The following is a 23818-nucleotide window of genomic DNA, read 5'->3' on the forward strand; positions in this document are numbered from 1 at the left end:
ACGTGCACTGCTTATGGGACTCTAAACTGTGCGGCCAATCTGCAAAGCTATCTGCCAGTACTTAGACATCCAGCTATACTTGCCCTCATTTGATCCCGCTCCAGGGGACATCATGCCACTTCATTTCTTTGTGGTGGCACAGAATTGCAAGCCATCGAGGTCCACCACTTCAGGAACAGATGACTCAAATGGATTATTATGTAGCACTTACACAGCAGTAAGAAACAGTGAACTAAATCAGCATAAATCGACATGCTGACAGTTTTAAAATCTAGTTTTGAGGACAAATATTTAAGCAACAGGAATAGGCTTACTGTATCACCAATTATGTAAATTTTAAATAGGTACGAATGTGATTAGGCACCAATATTTTACCTGGATATATTTATATTTATGTGTATATTTTAAATATATTAGAGTGAAAACCTGTGAAAGGGGTGGTAGGAAGTGGGAGTCGGGATGGGGTATAAAAGTAAAGAGTAAAATAAGAGAGGCTCCTGCCCGAAATGAGGAGGACGTGAACTGTGAAAAAAATATGGTAATTCGACTTGCTGCCTTGAGAGTCAAAAGAAAGGAAAAAGGATGTCAGGAAGGGAGGGAAGCATGGCAAGAAGGAAAAGGAACAACTGTAGAAGAACTGTAAAAAAAGATATCTCGTCATGAGCACAGTTCAGAAACTTTTCTGTAGTGGGTATAATTCATATATTTTTCGTACTTTGTTATAGTATATCAGTTTTGGAATACTGGAAATTGCAGGAACTTCAGAGTTAACATTTCATTTTCTACTCCTGATTTGCTTTGAGTTTCAGTATTTTTCTATGTAAAATAGAGAGAAGTACATCTTAATCACTGAGCTAACGTGTGCCAGACTCAGGGCAAGCATTTTGCAAGAAGTAGCTATCTTATGTTTTAATAACAGATGTGTATATATGTCGACCTGCTTATTTCTGTTGTCTGTCCAGAAAGAAAATTTGGTTTAAAAATATATTTTCTGTAATTCAGATCTTTGCATCTGATTTTACTACAAAAGTAATAAAAAGTATTTTTATAGAAATCATACCATTCCTTTCCATTTAGCAACTTAAGAACTTTTAAGGTTACCGTATGCTAAAAACTTGACCCCACAAAATAAATCCATTGCTTACCTACGAATCCAAGAATTGAAAACTCAATATAAAACCAATTATTTGAACTGATATTATGTATAAAATCTGTAATTTTTGTAAAATACATGTTTTTAGCTATGACATCATCTTCTAGCTGGAAAAAAAAACAACAAAAAAAAAGCATTAGTACCTTTACGCTTCCAATGAATAAGTTATACTAGCTTGAAAATTGAAAATACTTTAAGTAGACTACACTGAAAATGTTTTTATGGGGTAATAATTTCATTTTTAGTTCAATGTGCTGAGGGTATTTACTGTTAGTAAATTTTCCTTTTCTGATTCTAAGACCAGAGATCATTTCTTCCCTAAATACTAATACATAACATTCCATCTAGATCCTCTTTGCAAGAGTCAGCATATCTGAATCCATTGTCGTCCTCGCAAATACTTCAGTTTCTAGTTTAAGACTGACGAGCTTTAATGCTGAGATGACAGGTGCCACGTTCTATCAGCAAATACCGTGGTTGGCAAAGAGATGAGAGGGAACTGGCACATTCATTCTCAAATAGCTGGTTCCAATGACGGCGCCAGGAAGCCCAAATAGTTCTCCAGGAGAGAGAGGGGAGAAGGGGAACCAGGACTTTCTTTTTTAATTTACTGTGTAAGCATAACCTATAGACTAAGAGGGTCCCCGAAAGGTTTTTGGAAGAATGTGGGAGTCCCCAGGCACAAAATAGAATCGTGTTGCTTTAAACTGGGAGGAGTGCACCGTAGTAAATGCTCAAGTCACGTCTGCTGAATCTAACAATCTTGCGGGCAGAGAAGTGTAAGCAGTACAATTTCTATTTTTTACTAACTTGAGAAGTTCCTTTTAGTTTGCTTCAGGTAACTGTAATTTCTTCTGTTAACAGTGACCCCGGCAAGAAGACAAATAGATAATCAATTTTAACCTTCCTATTGACATTCTAATAGAATGAATATTTTCTATTTTCTGAGTATAAAGTAAGGTGGAGGAATATAGTGAGGAAAGAAGGAATCAAAGGAGAGAGGGGCAACATACAACTTCCACTTTAAATTATATTTCTATCAAGGTCGTACCTGTAAATAATACATAGCCTTGGGCTGGGCATACAGCATCAAAAAACAAAAATCCAATACTTGTTTGATTTGCCAACTAAAGATAAGTAATAAAATCTGTTAATATTTGTCATTATTATTTAATTTTTATTTATAAGCACATCAGTAATTAAAAACATAAACTATTTTTATACTTTGTGAGCATAGAGTACTATCTACATTAAGCAAAATTGAAGATGTTATCCTAAAGTTATGCTCAAAAATTTTCCATCTTTATTCGGTGGACAGTGTCTGCCGTTGCTAAACTAAGATAAGCATAATCAATTTATTTTATATTTGGGTTAAATTTTGATCTATATAATAAGGTTAATATTCTCTCTTAGGTCTTATTCAAATTAAAGTGTAAATAAACTTTATTCTAATTTAATACTAAGCTGAATACTAGGCCAGGTCCTGAAGATATAAAGAGCAATTCACTTCGCAGTCCTTGCCCTTCTGGGTTCCTGTAATGTAGCATGAAAGGTAGAAAAATAATAAAATTAGAACATGTAGATCAGTGCTATATAAAGATATTGTCGGTGATGACTTACAGTGAGACAGGGAGGGTGCAGGAGGAGGCGGCTGGGAGTTCAGTGCAGAGGAAGAGGACTCTGTGGGCCCGGACCGTGTGAAAGGGCAGCCGCCTCCGACTGGACAAAGAGAGCTGATGGCAAAGAAGCTGATCATGGGGGAGACCAGCACCAGCCAACCAAGAAGGATGGCAGAGACCAGATCATGGAAGATCTCTTATGACCTGCAGGAAACTTTGGATTTGATCTCCCATGAAAGGATTCTTCTGCCTACATTGTGGAGAATGAACTGGAGGAGAGACTAGGCTAGGCTACAGTTAGGGAAAGCAAATAGATCTGGAATGGCCTGAACTAAGTCCAAGGCAGAGAAATGGGGACGATGTGGACAAAAATTGAAAAAGAGAAATGATGATCGAGATATAAAGGGCAGAAGGAAAAACAAGGATCTAAAAGGACTCCTGGCACTGACTCTAAAAATTGTGTATAATGTGGGACATTAATTAAAAGTAAAACGAAACCCTTAAAAGATTTCCAGATTCCAACACACTATTTATTATTTTAAAACAAAACTGAGTTAACGAGTTTCCTGGGATAAGACCCTCTTCTGAATCCTGACATGTCTTCTGCTCTCTTAAGCTGTGAGGAACAAAATTATTATATTTCTTATAACATCCAACACATTTATAACCAAACAATCATAATCCTTCATATGTAGAAAACTTTTAATTTTTCAAAATTCTTTCATAAACGCTATCATATTTTATTCTCATAATGACTTTTCCAAATATGTAGCGTAGATTTTATTATATACACTGGAAAGTTGAGGAGGCTAAGGGAAAAAAAAAAAAGGCTAAATTACCTGCCTAGGATGATCAGGAAATGGAAAAACTGGAACTAGAATCCAGGTGTAATGATTTATAACCCTAGACATTTTTTCCCTCTTCATTATGCTTTTGCTAATTATTATCTGTAAACATGAACAGAGATAATCAGTGATGTGCTGGTGGCAAATGTTTAACAACTGTGTCTCTGTGGCGGAGAGGGGGCGAGCCCTGATTTGCAGCTTTGGCCCATTTCTGTGGTGTCAATGCTCCTGATTTTATGCCACCAACTGACATCGCTGAGCACAGAGTTGAGAAGTAATGCACATAGTCAGCCCTTGCGAGCCAATGGGAGCTGGCTGCGTTTGAAATAGGATCTATTCGATGCCGCTTCCAACGTTTCATCAAATGAAGTCAGTTATTTAAGGATACAATTTTCTAAATGTCATACCTGTCTAATTTTTGTGAGTCCTCAGTTGATTGCCTGGCATGTGACATGTCTGGATAAAAAAAGGCAGGTATTGAAATCACCTCTAAGGATCCAGACTTCAGTTGTCTTTTGAATCTATAAATAGAAGTAAATGGAGGCTTATAATTAAACATTTGATTTACCAAAATAACATAGATACTTAAAAAGAACTTCCTTATGCATCTCCATATAATACTTTGATTTCAATTATTTTCCATGTTGATACATGATATTAACATCATAAAACTAATACTTTGTAGCCAAAATATTTTAGAAATCACAGACAGACATACCAAAAAATTAAAATACACAGATTACACATTCCAAGAGGTACTTATATTTCCGAAAGTCTAGCGTGCTCGCTTTTTGGCCTTTCTGCCTTCTCAAGCCATTCTGTTTGCCAGGCGTTCCCTTCTACTTACACCTTCAGACTTAGCTCAGTTGTTACTTCTCAAGGAAGTCCTTCATATCTGCAGGTAGAGTGAAATACTTCCTACTCTGTATGTTCTCATATTGCCCTCCCCACACCACTGTGATAACGCCAGCCTCCTTTTGGGGACTTGGTTTTTGCCAGTTCTGTCGCCCACTTGAACATAAAGACTTGGAGGGCTGGGTCAGCATCTTGTCTCATAAACAACTTTGTATTTGTTCATCAGTACGGTCTTGCATACCTTGAGCTGCACACAGCAGGAGACTGTAAGCAGAAGCAGTGAAGGTAACTTGGCACAGCAAGGAACACAAGAATGCTTTAAAGATAAACTAGGGGGCTTCTCACGGAGGCGATGGATTTCATGGAAAATAGATATCATAACAATACTGTGAAAAATATAGATTTTAATAGTAAATAGCCTCAAAATTGGGGAAAATTATAAGCTACACTTCATCACAGCCCAGAAAGAACGGCAGGTACTTTCTGCACAGCTACACATTAAAAAGAATATCATCACTAATAAAATAATTGGACGGGAAAAAATTGGATAGGAAAATGAAAAAAAAAGCCATTTAAAAATTTATCCAACACTACTTACTTTTTCGTAATCATGTCAACAACAGATGTTAAGTAATCTTCATTACTCTAAAAATGAGAAAAATATTTACTGAAACTGAGGACGCCTCATAGTTTTACTAATACATGTTCGCTAGGTGTAAATTTATTTATGTGTGGAATGCCATTATCTCCTCATCATTCTTAGTGTTTCCACTTTCTGTAAAAGAACTTAAAATATCCATGTGTCTAAAAGGTCTGACTTGAATACCGAAAAGATTTCATTGTCCTTTTTGTCACACTATGAAAGACCACTACACGTTATTTACACTTGAAAATTAGAAGGATATGAAAATTATGTACCTCAAAAGTTTTGCCCTAAAAATGGGATGGCCGATTTCAAAGAACTGCTCTTTTTGAAAATATCTTCATTTTACGAGTATTCTATGACAATAAGCTTACTTCGAAATTATTCCACATTTTTCCAGGCAGTATTACTCAGCCTAATTCTCAGATTTTCTTCTATCAAAAAACTGTGTGTACTTACTCTTCACTGAACACTGTGCTAGATCAGATGACAGACTCATTAGTAAATAGCTTTTGGTAGTTTATTCTCCCAGATGATTTTTTAAAAACATAACCAGTAGCATTTACAAGATGTAACCTCAGGGTTCAAAACATTCCCAATATAAAAATCTGAAACTATTTTGAATAATGACAATTCTACTGTCAAGTCTGAGTACTCTGAAAGTCAACTCTGAATGTGTGTCAGGTTGTTTGTTAAAAATATCAGTGATGATGCAGATAACTCTATTACAGTACTTGTTCTTAAGCTAGCCATAAATGGAGTCACTAGCTATGTGTTACACACTGAAACATATTATATTTTAAACATAGTAGTAAAGTTACACTTCTTAAGCATTCTGTATTCCCTTTTAAAATTTGCCCCCCCCTTATTTTATTATTGATCTAAACATTTTAGGCAGATGTGCATTGTGTCAGCGGCAAAGAAATAAAGATTGTAATATGTAACACGGAAGGAAGTGACAAAACATTCTGGAGATTATGTATATGCTTTCAATATTAAGAAAGCAAATTTAGAGAGCAGGATTATTTCATCTTTTATTTATATTTTCCTATGAGTCCTTCTATGACTATTTTGTTGAAAGTTTTTCTTTCTTCAAAGACATATTTATTATAGAAAATTCGAACAATAGAGAAAATAAGAAGGACAATAAAGGTACCGCTAATGCCCAACATCCAGAGATAACCATTATCTATATTTTGGAGACCATCATTCCGAGATTTGCTCAGTCTCTTTTGTCCTTATATGTTTCATCTGTCTGTATTATCTTTTTTCCCTCCTTCCTTCTTTCTTTCTATCACATTTTATACAGATATTATTATGTTAAACATGATGCTTTACAACTTTTTTCACTAAACAATATGAAATGGACATTGTTTTATGTCAGTGCATATGCTATTCATTCTTTCAGTTGTTACAGATCATTGCAATGCAGACATAAGTATTTAATCAGTCTCTTATTGGTAGATATTTTGGTTGTTTCTAATATTATGTTTTTTATAGAATGGAAAACCCTGGAAATAATTACTTAATGAACATGTACTATGTGCTACACATCATTCTAAATCCTTTAAATATATTAGCTAATTTAACTGCCCAAACAACCTTATAACAAAGGAGATAGTATCATCGCTATTTTACAGATAAGAAAAATGAAGCATAGAGAAGTAACTTGTCCAGGTTGACAAGCCAGGGAGTGAAGAAGCTGGCACTTAAACCTTGGCCATCTAGATCCGGAGTCTGTGTTCCCAACTACTGTATTTTATTTTTTTTTTAATTCCTGCCTGATTACCTCCTTTGGATAACTTCAGAGAATTGAGATTTCTGAGACAAAGGATATACACATTTTAAATCTGATACATTTTGCCAAGTTCCCCTACAAAAGGCTTTATGGTATTAATATTTATACAGAACTTTATAATTTTACATGGCACTAGAGGCAAGATAGAAACTTTGGGGCCATCGAGAGATGTAGATTTGAAACTGCTCTATTAATTACTGGGCAAGTTACTTTGGTTAAGCTCATTTCTTCATCTGTAAAATCAGGATAGAACTACCTCCTTTACAGGGGTGTAACACAGGTTATAAATAATGTATATAAAAATGGTCCATAATCCTTCAAATATAGGAAGGAGTCCCTCAATTAATGATAGTCATTGTTTCTACTTAATGTAAATTATCTCTTGATTTGTATACCAATCTTTTATTGGGCTGGGCAGGTTTTATTACTATAGCATCAATTTTAATGCTCTGATCATAAATATGATTTCTGTACCACATAGTATGCAGGGCTCCTAGTAACATATTTAACAATACAACCTTATTTGTCCACACGGAACCGTGATATTTAAATAAACTTTTTAGATTGACATATATAATTCCTTCTCCGTGGTATTAAACAGGTATTAAAGATATTGTCTGCTACTCGAAAAAGGCATCTGTGAATTACAGTGACACAGTGCCGATCATGGAGGAGGGGTAGGCGCAGAGTGGGAGTAAAACGCGCTTCTTATTCTTCATACGTACGTACATCTGCAACAGAGACGATCACCACGGAGTCCTTCTCCTCCGCCAGAGTCATCCTGGAGACAAGAGAGGTCAACACTTGCTTCAGGTGACTGTGACTTCCCCTCCTCACGGTGGAAATACCCAACGCCAAAGAAACTGTGGACACAACAGGACGGAGTCACCATTCAAAACCACGGAAGAAAACACAATTCAGCAAATAAGCATTAGTATATGTGCTTATTTCTATGTCTGGGTTAGCTGTATGGTCACAGGAAGAGTGTTTGGAACTATTACAGAAGTAATCCAAACGGCTTTTCATTTTTATCACATATTTTATTTTCCGCTTGAGGAAATTCCAAGCTGCAGTGGACCATCGGGAAAGGCATTAAACAGACGCCAAGAAGTTCTCACGGTGGCGGGATTTGGTGTAGCGAAAATGAAAACTAACCACTAGCCAGTTATTATAGAGTTCATCCAACTGGATACCAAACGTCACACTCTGGCTGATTCTCTACACTTCCTAAGGAGACGCCGGAACCCCAAATAGAAAAAGAACGCTATGAAATATTTTCATCTGTGAAAAAAAAAAATGCGTGAACTAACTCCCAAATGATTTGATGGAATGAATCCATGTCCCTAAGTGACTTTTACTGCCAATAATGACTGAAGCGCTGTGAGAACAGACCTATGTCATCGAAATAGATAGTAATCCTGACCATGCCAGCGTCTGGCTGTGTGAGGTTGGGCCTCATGCACATCCTCTCCAGCCTCAGTTTCCCCACCTTTATGATGGGGAGTAGGGCTTCCAGGATGGCTAAGTGAGGAACTTGGAAAATCCTCCCCCTAAAGAGCAATAGTAAAACTATCAAAAACAGGGCCCTGATATACGACAAACTGAGAAGCATTTATTTTAGAAAACTTGAACTTCTGTGAGAACAGTAAGAATCAGCATTTTCCTGATTACTACTGGGTTGGAACATCTATTTATGTTTATTGACCTCCGGATATTCTTCTGTGAAATCCTGTTGCCCGTCTCTCTATTGAGCTGTCTGCAGGTTTCTCATGGATTGGTTGATGTCCTTTATAGATTCTGAATACGAGCCCTTTGTCAGTTATGTGTGTGACAAACATCATCTCCCACTCTGGGTTCCCTTTTCAATGTTTTACCTCTTGATGAACAGAAGTTCTGAATATAGCATCATTTATCGGGTAGTTCCTTTACAGTTAGTGCTTTTTGATTGCTGTCAAGAAATCTTTGCTTATCTTCAGGTCATAGGGATAGTCTCCTGAATATCTTGTAGATGGTTTACTGTTTGCATTTCATATTTATATCCATAATCCACCTGAAATTGACTTTTATGGACGGGGTGAGTCAGGAATCCAGTTTCAAGCTGCAGGATCCGCTCTAATGCAGTTCCTGGAATGGCTTCCCATGCCTTGGGATGAGGAATGCATTTATAGAAGTTTACGAGGCCCTTAGGGACCTGACCCCAACCTACCTCTTCTGTTTGAACTACCCTCTCTCCAAACCTGTCTTTAAGTACGTAAAGCCTTTCAGCTTCTCAGATTGACCAAACAGTCCTCTCTCGTCTGCAGGCTTTTGCGCATGCCATTCCTTTCTTTGCCTAAAACACTCTTCTTCTGATTCCTTGTCCTAATTCTACTCTTTCCTCTGGTTTCTTGTGCTCATTCTACTCTTTCTAAATTAGGTTGGGTGCACAGCTATGTAGTCTCATCTCAACTCTCATAGTACTTATCACCCTTTTGTTGTTACCCATTTGCCTTCCTAGGTAGAACGTAAGCTTAATGAGGGAGGGGAGACACTGCTTCTTGCTCGCTCACCATTATAAAGTCCAGCACTAATATAATGATCGGCGCAAAGCAATGTCAATAAGTTTGGGATGAATAAATAAATGGCCAATCCCTATTATTATTTGGCCTCTGCCCCATGTCTTACTGCTAACAGCCTCCAGTCCCACAGTGCAAAACAACTCACACTTTTTTTTCCCAGGCCCTTTTACCATTAGGCCTTTCACGGTTCTTTTCCTCTACCTGGACAATCATCCTCTCCTCTTCCACTACCCACCACCTACCTTTTCCCTATGTCGCCTATTCCAATTCTTTCCCCGCTTTATGTCTCAGCTTAGACGTCACTTCCTTCAGAAAGTTTCCCTGAATTCTCCGAGTAGAGATTACCTGCCCTACCTTGTGTTTCCCCTGTCACAGCACCGGGCGCTCTATATTGCAATTGCTTTCTCATTTGTCCCATGAGGGCGAGGTCCCTGTCCTGTTCACCACTGTATCCCCAGGGCCTAGCATATGGTAGAAGCTTGCGAAGTGAGAGGACACAGGAGACTTCACAAAGAAATTGTTAGCTAAGCTGCGAAGTCTTATTGGATAAGGGACTTATATGACAAGTTAGTTGTGGGTTAATAGGAAGTGGTACATTCATTACAGGCAGTGTGACCAGTGTGTGCTGATCACTTTTCCCATTTGTGGGGACTGTAAGTACTTGTGGTTGCTGGGAAGATGGGAGGGGGCAGAAACGGAGATTTGAAAGGTATGTACTATTGTGCATATATTAAGTCAAGGAGCTACTTCATCTTAAATGCGCTGAGGATCTACTGAAGAATTCTAAGCAAGAGTTGAGTATGGCGAGTTATACATTTTGGTAGGTATCTGAGGAAAGTGTGAAGAATGGACTGACTTTAGTCATACTAAAACCATGAGAAAAATTAAAAGTCTATTTCAATAGACCATGCAAGAAAGGAGGGGCTCAATAAAAAATAATCAGAGAGGGGCTGTAGAGAGCAGAAATTGTTTAAGATATTCTCACAATATAGGGTAAACGAGACTGAAGATGGATCCCCCAGTAGGCCCTACTACAGGCTTCAGTACTTTTATAAATATTTTATGTGTTAGGATCTTTTTGTTACCAGGAACAAAATCTGCCTTTAAATTACTGCTGGTAACGGAGGTTTATCTGCAAGCTGGTCTTCCCAAGAACCGAAGAAAAATCATCAAAAGGGCCTCAGAAGAAGGATCGATACATCATACAGCATGGCTGGAAATCACGGAAGATTATTCAGGATGTGACACAGCTCTGATAACTGTGTGATCTCAACACCCCTATGACCAAGACCTCTCTCCCTCCTTCCTTCCACTCTCTGTCATGGACTTCTGCTTATCTTTGCTCACGTTTATCCAAGGCTGTGTCTCTTGTTGGTCTCTAACATTTCGCACTCGTTATGCAATGGGTTTTTTTCCTGTGTCTTTCAACTCCTCCTCCTTTAGACTCTGGCTTTTGCATAGGACATACTTTCTCATACATCCACGCACGCGTATATGCATGTATGTATTTATATGCCGCAATCTAAAATATTCCTACGAAGGAAGCTGATGCAGTTCAAGAGTTTTACAAGTATAATCTCCACAACTTCCTTCATCTTTCTAAATCTCAGTTTTCTCAGGTGCGAAAAAGAGATCACTATAGGCCCTACTACACTGGGTTGTGTGGACTGAATGAGACAATAAAAGCAAACACACATCTCAGTATTTGGAACAGTGAGAATTCAGTCGATGTCAAACAATGTCTCTGGCACCCCATCCCAACGCGACAGGTTTGTTAGAGGCCTGGGATGTAGAACACCACCGCTGATTCCCAAGGAACTGCCGAGAGCAGAGGTCAGCAACCTTTTTCTAGAAACGAACAGACGGTAAACGTTTTTGGCTCTCAGGCCATACTGTCTCTGTCACAACTACTCAACTTTCAACTCCACGTTCAAGTGCGAAAGCAGCCACAGACAACAGTAAGTGATGAGCAACAAATCCATATTTTAAAAAAAGGCAGATCGAGCCTTGGGCTGTAGTTTGCTGACCCCTGGCCCAGAGGGACTCACTCATTGGAATGAACAAGGTTTGTGAGCATGGTGAGCTTTGGAGAGTTGGCCTAATGTCTCTGCTTCTAACTCAAATGCTTTTTCCCTTCTTCGCTATCTGGTGAGCTTGAACTCATTCTTCAAGTCTTAACTTAAACATCACTTCTCTGGTAAAGCTTTTGCTGACCTTGGTCCCCGGAAGGATGAGGAAATAGGAAAGTAACCAGATGAGAACAGATTTATCAAAACCAAGGGAGAAAAGAGCTACCAAGTACTTAGCAGATGCTTAACATATGTTTGACTTACATTAATTTATTTTCAAAGCATCCGCATTAAAATTAAATTTGAATTCCAGTCTCTAAATATTTATTGAACTATTTTTTTCTCATAGACAATCTGTGAAATGATTTCTGGTAATCCAAATTAATGCCAGATAGGCGGGTAGTTTAAATATCAAATGAGTATCATTTTAATGGATTACATTTTAAAACTTAAAAGCATGTCCCAAAGATCAAAATATCTGTATCGATTCTAACTTTCTTACCTCCTGTTTTCTCTTTGCCAATGATGACATCAGGATAGAGTCTGCCTGCTTTCCTTAGGTGAGGGAAAAAGAACTTTAAGACTTCAAATGTATTAGATACTGTTTTGTTCTCATCCAATGTACTCACTGTCTTCTCAGCTGAAAGAGAGAAAAAAATTGGGCTTCTGAGTTCACTACTGTAGTGATTTTTCTCCCTCAGGTATAATTTTTTTTTTAAATAAGGGTTAATAAATTAATTCGCCAATTAATTTAGTATCTATGTACAAGAGAAATGCTATTAACTGTAAATTATTAAAATCCTAAGGCTACAAAATATAACTCAAAAGATTACTGATTCATATTTATTTTAAAAATAATACAGCAGGTCCTCAAATGGCATCATTTCGTTCAACATCCTTTTATTGAGGTTGCTAAGTTGCCATAGGAACTTAACTCTCGTTTCTATCTATTAGCATACAGTAAAATTGGTTTCCTTATATATCACTTCACTTAAAGTCACAGAACCAACCAACAGTATTAAGTGAAGACTTCCTGTATTTAAGTCTAGCGCTGTGAGCTCCACAACCAGAGGCTAATAAAACTATCAATTCCAAAAAAAGGAAGTATAACTGAAAGATACTATAATTAATCTGATTTGCTACTTTGATTAATATCACACCATTAAAGTTTACATCCCTATCATTTCATTTTGTAGCCCCCTAAAATATTTAATGACTCCAATTGTACCATTTATTGAATTTGCCTCTACAGTTTTGAAAAAGAACAAAGTTGGAGGCCTCTTATTACTCAATTTTAATTCATAATACACAATACAGTATAATTCATAATACACGATACAATCAAGATGACATGGCATTACAGGAAAAAAAAATAGATACATGGATCAATTGAAGAGAATAGAGAATCCAGAAATTAATCCACACAAATATGGTCAATTAAATTTTGAAAAAGGTGCAAAGGCAATTCGATGCAGAAAGGACAGCCTTTTTAACAAATGGTGCTAAGACACTTGACATCTACGGGAAAAAAAATTGAACCTTGACTTATTCTTCACACTATTTATAAAAATCAACTCAAAGGCTTTGCAGACCTAAAATGTAAAACTTAAAACTATAAAATAAAAAAAAGAAAATTCTAATGAGCTAAGTAAAGAGTTCTTAAATACGACATTGAGAGCATACTACATAAAAAGAAAAATTGATAAATTGGACTTCATGAAAATTAAAAATGTTTGCTTTTGGAAAAACACCATAAGGAGAATGAAAAGACAAGCTGCAGACTGAGAGAAAATATTTCCAAATCACATATCCATCTGATATGTATTCAGGATGTATACAGAACTCTAAAAACTCAACAACAAGAAAACAAACCACCCAATTAAAAAAAAAATGTGCAAAAAAGACTTGAACAGACATTTCACAAAGAAGAGATACAGATGGCAAATAAGCACATAAAAATTTCCAACATCTTTACAGTAGAGAAATACAACTCACAACTATGAGATACCATGGCATTAGAATGTCATAATAAGCATGAGTGACTGGAACTCTCGAACAATTGCTGCAAGGAATGCAAAACGGTATGGCCTCTCTGGAAAAGAATTTGGCCATTTCTTATAAAGTTAAACATACATTTAACATATGCCCATCAATCCCAGATATCTATCCTAGAAATGAAAATTCTCTTCAAATGAAAAAACTGTACGTGAGTGCTTATAGCAACAGGTATTTGTAATCACCAAAAAAAAAAAAAAACCCCACTAAAAACAACACGAATGTCCCTCAACCGGTGAAACAAATGATCCATTATACATTCATACAGTGGAATGCTACTCGGCAATAAAAAGGCAACAGAAAATTGGCCACACAACCACTTGGATGAATCTATGCTAAGTGAATGAAGCCAGTCTCATAGGGTTACCCATTGTCTGATTCCTTCGTGCGGCATTTGGGAAAATGGAAAACTATAGGAACAGAGAACTGATCAGTGGTTGCCAAGAGTTAAGAATGGGGGTAGTATTTGACTACAAAGGAGTAAGTGTGACACGGGACTTTTTATCCTGGACAAAAAGGGAACCGCAAAGGTTGATGTACAGGATAGTGTGGCCCTCACTTTGGCTACAGTGAGGATAGGTGGGGACAAGACTGGAGAGAGAGAAAAAATAAGAATATGTTAGTCGTCATCCAGATGAAGCATGAAGGTGGCCTGACTAGGGTAGTAGAGATGGTGATGGGGAAATATAGACAGATTTGTGAGATATATAGGTTCACGAATCAGCAGGATTGCTTACTGACTGACATGGAAGTATACAGCGGGGAGAGGTAGGAGTCAGAGCTGATGCTCAGGTTTCTGGCTGTGTCTCTTGGGTGGATCATGGTTAGTAGCACAATTCACAGAGATAGGAAACACAGGAAGACCATTTTCCAGGTAGAGATGAGAGGAAGTATATCCATGTCTCTTACCTGATTTTTCTGTGTCTCATAATAAAAGAATGAGTACTGAGTTATATTTCTTGGGGAGAAATGCCCTAAAACCAGAAAGCGTAAAACCTAAATTTCTAAACACAAACTAACAAACAAACCACCAGACACAAAAGCAAAGGCAACACAAACCTAAGTTTACTGATAGATTTTTTTTAACATCATACTTCATTCTATTCAACACTTTTATCAGCTGTTGGTGATTTCTTTTAGTTTGGTTTTTTAAATGTAGAATATTTTCCTTAAACTCCAAAATACGGTTTCTGCAACTGAATAGTTGATTACCTGCAAAGAAAACATATATATTTAAGTTTATACATGTAGCAATGGTATCATTCATTTTTCTAAAACGTGACAAAAATGTAAAATATATGCTTCAATATAGCTATATATAGCACTGTTTATATATGTATATATAGTGCTATATTATACACACACACACACACACACACACACACACCAAAGACTGGAAAAAGAATGAAATGTTAAAAATAATATCTAGAAGACGGGGTTATCAATGGTTATTGCTTTAGTATGTTGTGCTTTTCTATGTTTTCCAATTTTTCCATTTTGTGCATGTATCAGGTTTGTACTTAGAAGGAAAAACCACTTGCGCCAAAAAAATTCACTCCTAAGGATTTATCTGAAGAAATTGACCAAAATATGTACACAGATTTGGTTCCAAGGCTGTTTAACATACACGGCATTATTCAACATGGTAAGAAGATCAGAAACATCCTAAATGCCCAACAACGGAAATATGCTACTTACGGAATATCCTCTTGAGAGAGGGAGAGCGCTGGTGGCTCTGCTGTTAAATTATGTACAAACGAAGACCAGTTTTACCACTTAATGTTTGTGTGACTTGGGCAAGCTGTTTAATTTCCGTTAGCCTCTATTCCTTCGCGTGTAAATGGACATATAAGAACCCTTGTCTCAGAGTCGTTGGGAAGATATAATCCGAGAAGGCATGCAAACCATATGGCAAAGCACATTAAAAAAAAGCTTTGACAAATGCCTAATAAATGTTATTTATCAATGGACTACTCTTTATTCATTTATGCGTGGAATACTATGCAGCTATGACAATCACCTTAGAGAAGAATATTTAATGCTGTAAAAACGACTGTAGTTTTACAGATAAAACTATGTATAAAATACTTTTCGAAAAGAAGTACATACACATATAGTAAAAAAAAGAGTACAGTTTATATAACCTTTGGTTTGTTGGATAACTTTTTATTTCCTATTTTTACATTTTTTGTTTCTAAAATCATGTTGCATCACTTCTATAATCACACACATACACAAAATAACAAATGAAAAAGTAAACACCTTTTATTTGCCAGGTACTCTGGGTCAATGGAAATACAAAAATAAAAAAAGACATGGTCAGTTTTGGCCTCCAGGAAGTGTTTTAGGCTAATTGGTAGAACGAACCTAGCTGATAATACAAATCTACGTGATACTTAATAGTTTCTCTTCTCCTTGGCTTTTAATTAAGAAGCCCACACATAGGTCACACCAGCCCCAAACACGGGTCGCCAGCTTTATTTGGGGCTGACAACGGGGACACCGCAGAGTGCACCGGGATGTCCTTCTTCCCCACCCAGGTTGACTTTCCCCCACTCTCAGCCATTATCGAGAGAGAAGATGGACAACTAAGGAGCCACACCTGTGCTTATGACCTTGGAGGAGAAAGTACAGAGGGAGATAGCGGGGCCTCCTTTCAGAGAGAACATGAAAGGGGACGAGAAAAGAGCCAGACACGGCCCAAGTTGCCTCTCCGAGGAAGCGACTCTGCCTCCTCAGTGTGGCCTGTGAAAGTCAAGTCTACCAAACCCCCCATGTGGATGTCTTCTGAGACACTCAGAACAGGGGCTCTGCAAACCTAGAAGCTGTTCGTTCTTGCAGGGGAACATGGGGAGAATCCACAGTGAGGTTAAAAAAAGGTGATCTGGTTGAGCTCACCTTTCGTTGTGCTGTGATGAGGACCTTGAACTTTTACTATAGACCCGTGTTTCCTAAACCTTTCTTCTAAAACACCTCTAATGGCAGTGAATTTGAACAGAAGGGGTGCAGGCGAAGGCATGACCTGAAATAGCCCACCACATTCATGGAATTTCTGTGAAGCTTCTTTAAAATGTCTACAAGTTGTGTGGCCCATTCCGCAGTACGCATCTGCTTTAATATAAAGATAATGGAGTTGTGCCTCCAGGTCCAACGTTTTCCAGGTGACTAATTGTATATCTTCGAAGACCCCTACGGACTGTCATGGGAACTACCATTTCAATGGAGGAGCATAGCTGAGGACCGTTAGGTACAACACGTGGCCGTACAGAAGATTGTTTCAGGAAGGCAAAACTAAAGCCAGAGAAACCACCACTTAGGAACCTAGAGTGATAACATTTTCATGCAGGAGATGATAAAAGGGTAAACCAAGGTAGAAAGGATCAGGAAATGGGGCTGAATATGAGAAATACCTGAGAGCTTTTAAAGAAAGACTTAGTAACTGATTGAGAGAGTGGAGACCAGAACCCCTGCTGGGTTTCCAACAGGACTACTAGATTTCTAACCAGGGACTCAGCCTGGACTGGGAAAACGGGAAAAGGAACAGGGCCGGAGGTGCTTATGAGGTTTCCAGATGCGTGGTAAACATTTGGCTATATGAACTTGAAGTTCGAGAGGGGGATTAGGGCTGGTATTGAGAGTCTCGAGATGCATTTGTAAAACGGAGCAAGAAAATGTAGTGATGAAATACTGTCCCAGTCTTACCTGGAGACAGGTACTTCGTCCCTGCCTTGGCTCTCACACTAGCCTTAGCCTAGGGCAGAGGATTCAGTCTTTGAAATCCAGCAGGGTGCTCTTATCAAATGAATGGATTTGTCAGCATGGAAACTGATTTGAGTGATTCTAAAACTGAATCATGCTTCATCAAAAAAACTGCAACTATCCCAGATAAAGCTTAAATAACCACATAGTGGATACTACTTGAGGATGCTCACAAATTTTGGATGTAGATGTAGTTTAACCAGCATCAACCTATGTTGTCGGGGTTCCCCAGGTAATAGTCTCGTTGCAAAATGGGTGGTGTGTTTGGAGTTGATATACCATGGGTGATGCAACATATCTGGGCTTCGACAATGTAAGTCAGTCCTTGAGGGATCAATTTGGTAAACATGAAAAGAAAGAGTTTTCTCTAGAGGAAGTAGTATTTGCAGAAACAACAATATAGAAATATTAGAGGACATGATCTCTAGTCTTAGATCTGCTTCTTATACATTCTTACCTGATAATTCAATTCATAAGTATTCTATATAAATATTTGCATTATTTGCACATTCAGTCAGGTATTTCATGAGTATGGATTGTTATAAAATTATTTTGCAAAGGTGTGAAATAAACAGTAATTCAATATTTTGAGTCACTTGTGCTAAAACTATGAAAACAAACACCAGTTCATGTGTGCAATGGGCCAACGTGACTTCTACCCATAAGCAAGGGTCCAGATGAGGTCAAGGGGCCAAGGTACTGCCCTCCAGTAAAAATAAAATGCAAGCCACGTTTGTAAGTTTAAATTTTCCAGTAGCCACATTAACAAAGGTAAAAAGGAACAAGGGAAAGTAATGGTAAATAATATATCTCATTTAATCCAATATATCTAAAATATTTTTCCAACATGTAATCAACATAAAAAGTAATTCACGGAATAGTTTACATTCTCTTTTTTTTTTTTAATATTAAGTACTCTAAATTCTGTGTGTTGTACTTACAGTACATCTTAATTCAGATGCTAAATTTTAACAGTTATAGTGAAAAACAATAAAATTTTGCTTAATGGAGAAGTAAATTTAGATTACTTAAAATTAAATTTAAAAATTCAGTTCCTCATTTGGACTAACTATATTTCAAGTGCTCAGCAGCCACCTGACTAGGCGCCACCACACGGGGCAGCCCACGTTATGACACCAGCTGTGGGCTTATTTGAAATGCGGTATCTCAGTCCTCACCCTCAGACCTACTGAGTCAGAATCTGCATTTTAATAAGATTCACAGGCCAGTGGTATGCCTGCTAACATTTGAGAAGCACTGTTGTAGACTTCCTTCATTATCTTTCTCACCATTGACTTCACCATAGAGTTCGGGAACGTATTGCCTCTAGCTGCACTATTATTATAACTGCCTCTTAATTGGTCTCTCACTTCCAACTTTCTGGAAACTTTGCTCAAAGACTTTAAAAAGGTTCCCTGAATGCTCACTGAATAAAGTCCAAAAGACTTGCCTTAGTATATAAGGTCCTATGGGATATGGCCATATCCTAACTTTTCCACCTTATTTCATTCACTAAACACCCCCAGCAAGGAGAAGCACGCTGACCTATTTGTTCTTCCTTCCATTTAATAGTTACCACGTGCCACTCACTGTGTCGTGTGGCAGGTAAACAAACATGAAGTCAGGTTCCTGATCTAAATGAACTGACGAGCAGGCTGCAAGGGCTGGGAGAAGGGAGCATATATTTAAACAACTCGGTACAATGGAATTGTCAAAATAGAATTATCCTCAAAGTGCTACAAGCAAAGGGAGACAGGAACGATGAACAGCCCACGCGCCCTTGGATTCAGGACTCCAACTAAGAGCTGCACCTGGGAGCTGCTCTCCTCACTAGTTCCACTCCTTGGGATTTTGTAGGCATCCTCCCACAAGGTCGTAGACCTTGGTGATTATATATCATTTCCCACTTGGATGGGGAGAAAGGGAAAACCCCAAAACATTCACTGATAAAGTCTGGGTGCCCAGAAACGAGCCCTCTCTCCGGCGCCGAGGGGCATTCCCACCCCGAAAAGCGCTGAAGTGCTACACCCACAAAGGGTCTCATGCTGCCGGATGAAAAGGGGCAGGACAGAGAGAGATCCATCGCGGAGCTGGTGGAAAGTCTGCGAGGCGGCCTGCAGGTGCGCGGCCAGGGGTGGCCAAGACGTGTGCGTTTGCTGCAGCACAGCCGAACGGCCTTTTGGTTTCAGGTAAATGCCCAGAAGTGGAGTTTTCCAGGAAACTCACAACCGTTTTACACAGTGGCTGCACCGATTTGCATTGCCACCAACAGTGCACGAAGGTTCCCTTTTCTCTGCATCCTCACCAACACTTGTGATTCCTTATCTTTTTTATAATAGCCATCTACCAGGGGTGAGGCGGTAACTCATGGTGGTTTTGATTTGCATTTCCCTGGTGATTCGTGATGTTGAGCATCTTTTCACGCAGATGGCTTCCTATCTCAATCAGAATAAAAGTCATAGTTCCTACTGGCGTCTCCATGATGTCGTCCTGTACAACTCTCTTCCTTGTTGCTTTCTGTCTTTGGCCTCCTGGCCATTTCTTAAACACATCCAGCTGATTCTGGCACGGGGTCTTCGCATGTGCTTTTCTCATTGCCTGGAAGACTCTTCCTCAGATACCCACACGAAATGCTTCCTGACTTCATTCAGGAATCTCATCGAATATGACTTTCTCAGAGAATTCTTTTCCGACACCCCTATCTAAAATAGTACTTTCTCTTCCCTGACGTTATACAGCAATTACATCATTCGCATTTGTTGTTGATTTCTCCTAACCCCATAAAAGTAAGCTCCGTAACAGTGAGGGCTTTCTAAAATTTTGTTCACCTAGTTTCTACAACATGGATAGGTACTTATCCATTCACACATTCACCCACTCATTCATTCATTCAACAAATATGTTGCATACCTATTTATATGCCAGGCATTTTTCCAGATGCTAGGGACGCAGCAGTGAACCAAACAGGCAAAAAAAGACAAAAAAATTCCTCTCCTCAGGGAGCTTACGTATTTGTTGAACACATTAATGAATTATTAATACTATGAATTTATAGAAACAAAAAATTATATACACATAAAATTATTTTTAAAAGGGGAAATAATGAAACAATAGGTGGTATCTTATCTTTCTAACAAATATTTCCAAATTTTCATTTATAAGAATCACAACTATAGATCAAAATTTTAAAATATTGTGACTATCTTCGGTGTTTTATAAAAATCACTACTTCAGAAACTAAACGTAGTCTGTGTTTTCTTTTGTTGATGTAAGAACATTCCATTATACTACCAGGATTTCCTAATTATTTCAGACCTAGGTTCCACAGAAATACATACACAGAAAAAGAAAACCCTTTTTTATCGGCTCATTTGAGAGTAGTGCATTCTCAAGAACGATATCTCATTTTTTGAACTTGAACATATGAATGATGAGAATATAAACACTGTGAAGAGCCAAGTGTGTTTTTTCTGTTCGTAACTAGAAAACACGCTAAAATGGTTGCATGTATCTCAAAGCCTACAGTTTCATTATACGAACACTAGCGGTATTAAAGTGACATCTGAGATTGCTAATCTAAATCGCTTTCCAAAATTACTATAAAAGGTTTTATATTTTGCTTTCTAATTATGAGTGATGGCCCATTTTTTGTTATAAAAGTGCTCACTGTTTATTGTTCTAAAGTAAAAACACATTTGGATAATGTTCTTTTAGAAAATGAAGAACAGAGAAAGTGTATAAAATTATTAAAGATTAGTATAAATCAGATAAATTAATGTTTTTAATATTTGAAACAAATGGGGTACAATGTTTGTAATTGTATGTACATGACAAAATTTAGTATTAGAGGACATAAACATTAATTAGAGGACTAAAGCCACTTGCAAATTTGATTCTTGACAGGACTACCAAAATTACTTGTGTGCACCTGAGTCATAACTGTGTTTAAGAACAAGAATGAAAATTTAACCTAAAACAACCTAAGGACAATCTTGGAAGTCTAGCTTAATATATTTACAGAATTCCTAAGTCTTAAGTTCAAAATTCAACTATATGGACGCTAAACTTCTACACTATAGACTAGAGTTGAAAGATAAAATACAGGAAACCTAGTTAAATTTGAATTTCAGATAAACAACTTTTTAGTATAAATATATCCCATATAATTTTAATAGTAAAAACTTACTGTTTATTTGAAATTCAAATTTAACTGGGCAACCCCTATTTTTATTTGCTAAATTGGCAACCCAATAGATAACAATAAGTTAAAAACCTTGATGTGTTTCAAAGTGGTAACGCAAGTCACACGGTCCATTTAAGAAAGCTCATACGCTAAACTAGGGCTCTAAACTGGTCGATTATGTCTCTCTCCACCGTCTCATTCCTTTACAAAAAGTACTTCAGGGAACCTTTAAGTGTGGCTCAATAACATAGAACAGGAAAGAGGTAGGACGTTGGATATGTGAGAGTTGTTCTTGGAGTCACGCATCCGCGTTTCTGGGAACGCTGGGACGGAGGGTTCGGGGAAGCTGGGCACAGATCGGTCCCCTTGAACCTTTGGAGGGAAACGGCGCCCGCAGATGCGGCCCGAGGCCCCGCAGGCCAACCCGTTAGCGCGCGCACCCAGCGGGGTCCAGGACACCGGTGTAGACCCGGACGCCCGTTACGCTTCAACCGCCGGCCGGACAAGGGCATCGGGGACTTACACCTGCACAGCCCCTAACACAAGAGCAGGCGACCCCGCCAGGACCCCACGTCGCCCTCCTCCTCTCCGACCCGGCCGCCCGAGCAATCCTGGAGCCCCGAAGCCGGGAAGGCGGGAAAGCTGGCGGGCGAAGTCACCCGCCGCTTACTGGTTTGAGTCATCTTGGAGATGCAGAAGCAGGAGAAGCTGAAGAGCATGACAGCGACGAGCGCGATCAGCAAGTTCACGCGCTTGGCCCTCATGGAGCTGGCCCGGCGGGGCAGCGGGCAGCGCAGCGGGTGGAGGCGACCAGCAGCGCCCACGCCCACGCCGCCCAGGGTGAGCACCACGGCGCCTGCGCCCCCGGACGCGCGCCCCTGCGCACCCTCCGCACGGTGTCGCCGGGCCCCCTGCACGCCCGCCCTGTGGGAGCTTCCTTCCCTGGGAGAACTGCTGAAACCTTGCTCCTTTGCATAGGGCTCAGCGCTTAGAATCCAAACCGCTTGCTAGGGCCGCAGGTAAAGTGCATGCGACAAACTATGGGAAAGCTCCCCACCGCCTGACACGTGGTGAGTGCTCCGTGGCTTATTTTCCTGTCGTAGTGACTTTTGTGCCAGACTCTGGGCTAAACAGTTTGCATGTATTATCTTGTTAAATCTTCACAACATCCCAGTCTTTTAAAGAATAAAATGAAGATAAAAATAGCATCTACCTACTATACTATTATTTTCATTTTCCCTTGGAAAAAAAAATTTTTTTTGAGCCATGGTGAAATCCAGCAACTTGCCTCAGGTTGCACAGCTAGAAGTGGTTCCTCTACAAATTTTCTTCATAGATAAGAAGTTTCTCAAGAAAATATATCTCTACTTGGAGATCATTAGCTTTAAATGATAGCCATCACATATCCAAATGACCCGGGGGGCTTAGATTTTTGAGTGGGAAGTGCTCAACCTCAGAACTTCAGCTTAATCCCCTTATGTTTATTATATTTTTAGTTGTTGGTATCCCCTCCCCCGGGACAGGAGCAGGGAGTCAACTTTTGTTATATATACCATGGGTAGCTGCCCAAGGGAGATTTGCTCCGTTCTGCCAAGTTTAAGTATCAGTTTCTCAAGCTTTAAGCCAAGGCTGGGACACACTAGGGGAACATCAGTAGGGGAACACTCTTTGGTCTTCTTAAATGTGGTTTTCTATTTGGGTTCTCCACGCTGATCATTTTTATTTGGGGCTCACTGGCAGTGCCTGGTAATAAGCATTCTACTTCAAATCAGCACTGCACCACTGGCTGGGCTAGTTTTTGGCCCTTCGAGAGGGAGAAAGATTTGAACACATGCCAGCCTGAGGATGTCATTATGAGCTGTGTTCTCACGAGGTAGTGGCCGGGAGGTGTGGCCTTCAGTTGAGCAGTGACACAGCCAGATTCCCAAAGAGGGAGCCGGGATGAATAAAGAGCTCATCTTTATCCTCCTTCATCCCATCAACCTCCCGTCGGCCTTCACTTTGGCTAAGCTCCACTGAACGCCAGAAAGCAAGAACGTTTGGTTTGATGTACTAGATCATACGAACCTGCCTCGCGGGTGTGCAGCAGGGTAGACAAAGATGCAGAGTCGACCGAAGTGGGGGAAGGAAGCTCCCAGCGCAGAGATGCCTCCCAAATCAATATTTCACTGTTCTCTTACTTGAACTCCAGTTTCACATTTTCAGTTGCCTTTGAAATTCAAAGTAGCACTTTGCTCACATCTTCATGTTTCTGAAATCGGCATGTGTTTTCCAGTCAATT

General features: G+C 39.0%; 1 protein-coding gene across 1 annotated transcript in view; it reads right to left on the reverse strand.

Moving 5' to 3' along the window:
- The window catches only part of MGAT4D (MGAT4 family member D), a 27183-nt gene extending 4822 nt beyond the window's left edge, over positions 1–22361 (reverse strand). Inside the window, exons 1-8 of the mRNA XM_011374307.2 lie at positions 22208–22361; positions 14655–14807; positions 12043–12180; positions 7643–7776; positions 5071–5117; positions 4025–4138; positions 2205–2280; positions 1146–1260 (exon numbers count right to left, since the gene is read on the reverse strand). Of these exons, the coding sequence (XP_011372609.1) occupies positions 1146–1260; positions 2205–2280; positions 4025–4138; positions 5071–5117; positions 7643–7776; positions 12043–12180; positions 14655–14807; positions 22208–22301 (871 nt within the window). The 5' untranslated portion in view covers positions 22302–22361. The remainder of the gene's footprint in view (positions 1–1145; positions 1261–2204; positions 2281–4024; positions 4139–5070; positions 5118–7642; positions 7777–12042; positions 12181–14654; positions 14808–22207) is intronic.
- Between the last annotated feature and the right edge of the window lie 1457 nt (positions 22362–23818).

The sequence above is a fragment of the Pteropus vampyrus genome, unplaced genomic scaffold (assembly GCF_000151845.1).
Source record: "Pteropus vampyrus isolate Shadow unplaced genomic scaffold, Pvam_2.0 Scaffold243, whole genome shotgun sequence".
In the NCBI taxonomy this organism is placed as follows: Eukaryota; Metazoa; Chordata; class Mammalia; order Chiroptera; family Pteropodidae; genus Pteropus; species Pteropus vampyrus.